We start from the raw sequence: 2,977 nt of genomic DNA on the forward strand, positions 1-2,977 counted from the left end.
AGAAATTGCTATTAGTGAATTGAAGCTTTTAATGCTGAGGGGATGATGCTTAGCAAACGTGGCCTGAATGTATCCCACCGGGTCAGAGAGACACAACAAGAAAATAAAACCTTCTTTTTCTTTTTAGCCAGCAAAACAGCTTCCCTGGGTGTGTTGCCGTGTCCTGATTTCAGGGTCTTCCCTCGATTTTCTGTTTATAAAGAGAAATTTGGGGCGAAGGGAGGGGAACGGCCGGGCCCGCAGAACCGCCTCAGCGCTCCCGCCGCTGCCGCTGAGGAGGCGGGATGAGGCGAGTTGTCAATCAGCGGGATGATGCGCTCTGATTTGCTGCCGCGTTGAGTCACGTGGAAGTGGGCTGTCCCTATATAAGGGCGGGCGGGGTAGGCACCCGCCGCCATTTTGTCCAGTGAGGAAAAGCGGAGCGGGAGTCTCGTTGAGGGTCGAGTCGGCTACGAATTTAGCGCGGGCACCCTTCGGGCGCCCTCCCTCTTAGCATCGGTGAGGATCTTCACCTCAGAGGGCGGGGGGGGAGGCGGCACCCGCGGTCTCGGTCTCCCCGGCAGGGCGGATGGAAGCGGCGGGGCCCGGTGGCGGCGAACAAAGAGCAGCCGCCATTTTGTAAAGCTGGGCCGCGGGCGGCGGCTGCCGCTGCGCTGAGGAGAGCCGGGCGAGGAGACGGCGGGTAGGCCACGGGTTGCCTTGAAGAGCCCGCTTGTCGCCTTTTTTTTTTCCCCTCTTTTTTTTTTTAATTTTTCTTTTTTTTTTTTTTTATTCCGTGAGGCCGGGCGGGAGGTGCCGGGGGGCGGGGAGGCGTCTTTCCCGCTCTCGCCGAGCAGTGCTGGTGCCTCTGGAGCCGCTCCGGAGGGATTCCCCGGGCGCTCCCGGCGTGGCCTCTACCGGAGATGGCGCTGCTTCCCCCCGCGTGTGCAGCCTCTCCCGCTCCCAGAACAATGGAGTTTCCTCCCGCCCAGCGCTGCCCCTGCAGGCCCAGCCCCCCCGGAACAGGGGAGAGGGGGCGCAGAAAAACATCCCCCTTCAAACTTGGGGGACTTGAGTCAACGGAATTCCCTCAAGTTGTGAATTTTAATCACGATTATGCTAGAGCAGCTGGCTTTTCTCTTTGGTTTTAAACAGCTTACCTCCCTCACTCCTTTCACACAGTTTATGGTTCTGTCACATCCATATAACATCAGTGTTAAAGTTTCTAGGAAAAGCAACCAACAGAGTTCTTTCCCTTATAAGTGAATAAGCACTTGCTGTATGTTAAATATACCTGAGGTTTGTTTTTTTTTTTTGTCCTAGCGATGCATCGTGACTCTTGTCCACTGGACTGCAAGGTTTATGTGGGTAACCTTGGAAACAATGGCAACAAAACTGAATTAGAGCGAGCTTTTGGCTACTATGGACCACTGCGCAGTGTATGGGTGGCGAGAAATCCTCCTGGTTTTGCCTTCGTGGAATTTGAAGATCCACGAGATGCAGCTGATGCAGTCAGAGAACTAGATGGAAGGTAAAATGTGTTTCCTGCGTGTCTGGCTTGCCTGGTGAAAACAGGAGAAGCTGTGGGTAGAGATACAGCGTAAATTGGGAAGCTTCAGCTGGCAAAGCCAAGAACTTGACATATTTGTTATGCATTATTTATTTGTATGGTGGTATAGGAGTAATCTGTCTAGATAGTGCAGGAATAGCATTGGGACAGTTGATTTTACATTTAGAGTTGGCTCTCAAGTGAGACATGACGTGGACTTCTTGGTGCATGTTAGTTAAATTAAAGATAGTTACAGATAGTTAAATTAAAGATTTTGCCCCTATAAAGGGGCAGAACCACTCAGGGAGTCTCTCTTTAGTTCCTTCTCTGCCAGCTTTAATAGCGTAGCCAAACCTTTAGTCTGTTATGCTGGAATCTTTTTTAGACTTTGAATAGTACTTTGATTAATCTGTATGTTTTCGCCCTCACCTATTTTTTCTTTTTCCTCTCTCGATTCCGTAGGTTTTCTTCTGCACGCAGACTTGTTCCCTGGCCATGCTAACCGCTGTCAGTCTCTTTCCCCAGAACCCTGTGTGGGTGTCGTGTCAGAGTGGAGCTTTCCAACGGTGAGAAGCGCAGTCGGAACCGTGGGCCACCTCCCTCCTGGGGCAGACGTCCTCGAGACGACTATCGCAGAAGGAGTCCTCCTCCCCGCCGCAGGTACCGCGCTCGCGCTGCCCTCCTAGAGCTCTTTGGCACTGTTACCACTTAGCATCCTAGAAGCAGGCTTTTTAAAAGCATGTTGTTGGATAACGTTCATCTATCTGATCACTATTTGGAGATGGCAAATGCTTTAAAAAAACAAAGCACCCTACAAAATGGAGGTGAACTTGTGTTGAATGTTGGCTTTTGTCCCTAGGTCACTGTGCAAGTTGGTAGTCAGTGCCCTCTGTCCTGGACTTACCCTCCTTCCTCCCAAAATCTGCTCATCTTCTAGTCACACTTCCCTTTCTCCCCCATACTTCAACTTAAGCCGTTCCTTTCCTTTATTCCATAATGGCAAAACATGACATACAGCAGCTTAGCATTTCCATGCAGATGTGTTTCTCCGCTTTGTTTGCACAATTCGAATGTTTTTCAAGTAGGCAGCTGTTTAATAATAGATGTAGTAACAGTTGCTCTAAGCATCTAGAATCTTTACACTTTAGTTTAGAATTAGAATGTGTGACCCTGTCACTTGAGGTTTGCAAACTCCAAAATGTAGCAGGATTTTTGGTAACTGAGACGATCTTGGACCCAGAGTAGCTTGTCTGGCGGTTTAAGTCTGCAGCGTGGTTTTTGCAGGACTGAATTTACCTGTTGCAGGTGAGTGAAGTCCTCCCAAGTCAGGGCATCAAGCTTATCCTTTTGCTGTTGAAAAAAAAAAAAATAACACAGTAGGAGTATTTGTTAGCTAATAGATGGTTGTACTGATGGCTTGTTTTTCATTTTTTTTTATGCTTTTTTTTT

General features: G+C 49.2%; 1 protein-coding gene across 1 annotated transcript; it reads left to right on the forward strand.

Moving 5' to 3' along the window:
• The first annotated feature begins 335 nt into the window (after window positions 1–335).
• On the forward strand, window positions 336–2,971 carry SRSF3 (serine and arginine rich splicing factor 3). The gene is made up of 3 exons (XM_080358526.1): window positions 336–498; window positions 1,303–1,510; window positions 2,054–2,971. Exons 2-3 carry the CDS (start codon window positions 1,305–1,307, stop codon window positions 2,238–2,240), a joined length of 393 nt encoding a protein of 130 aa, XP_080214652.1. The 5' UTR covers window positions 336–498; window positions 1,303–1,304; the 3' UTR covers window positions 2,241–2,971.
• Window positions 2,972–2,977: the final 6 nt, after the last annotated feature.

The sequence above is a fragment of the Nesoenas mayeri genome (assembly GCF_963082525.1).
Source record: "Nesoenas mayeri genome assembly, chromosome: 23".
NCBI classification, from domain to species: Eukaryota; Metazoa; Chordata; class Aves; order Columbiformes; family Columbidae; genus Nesoenas; species Nesoenas mayeri.

Bases quoted from the DNA above. Each gene is read 5' to 3' on its own strand.
- SRSF3 (XM_080358526.1), top strand. From the start codon at position 1,305: ATGCATCGTGACTCTTGTCCACTGGACTGCAAGGTTTATGTGGGTAAC. The intron at 1,511-2,053 runs GTAAAATGTGTT...CTCTTTCCCCAG, and splicing joins GTCAGAGAACTAGATGGAAG to AACCCTGTGTGGGTGTCGTG.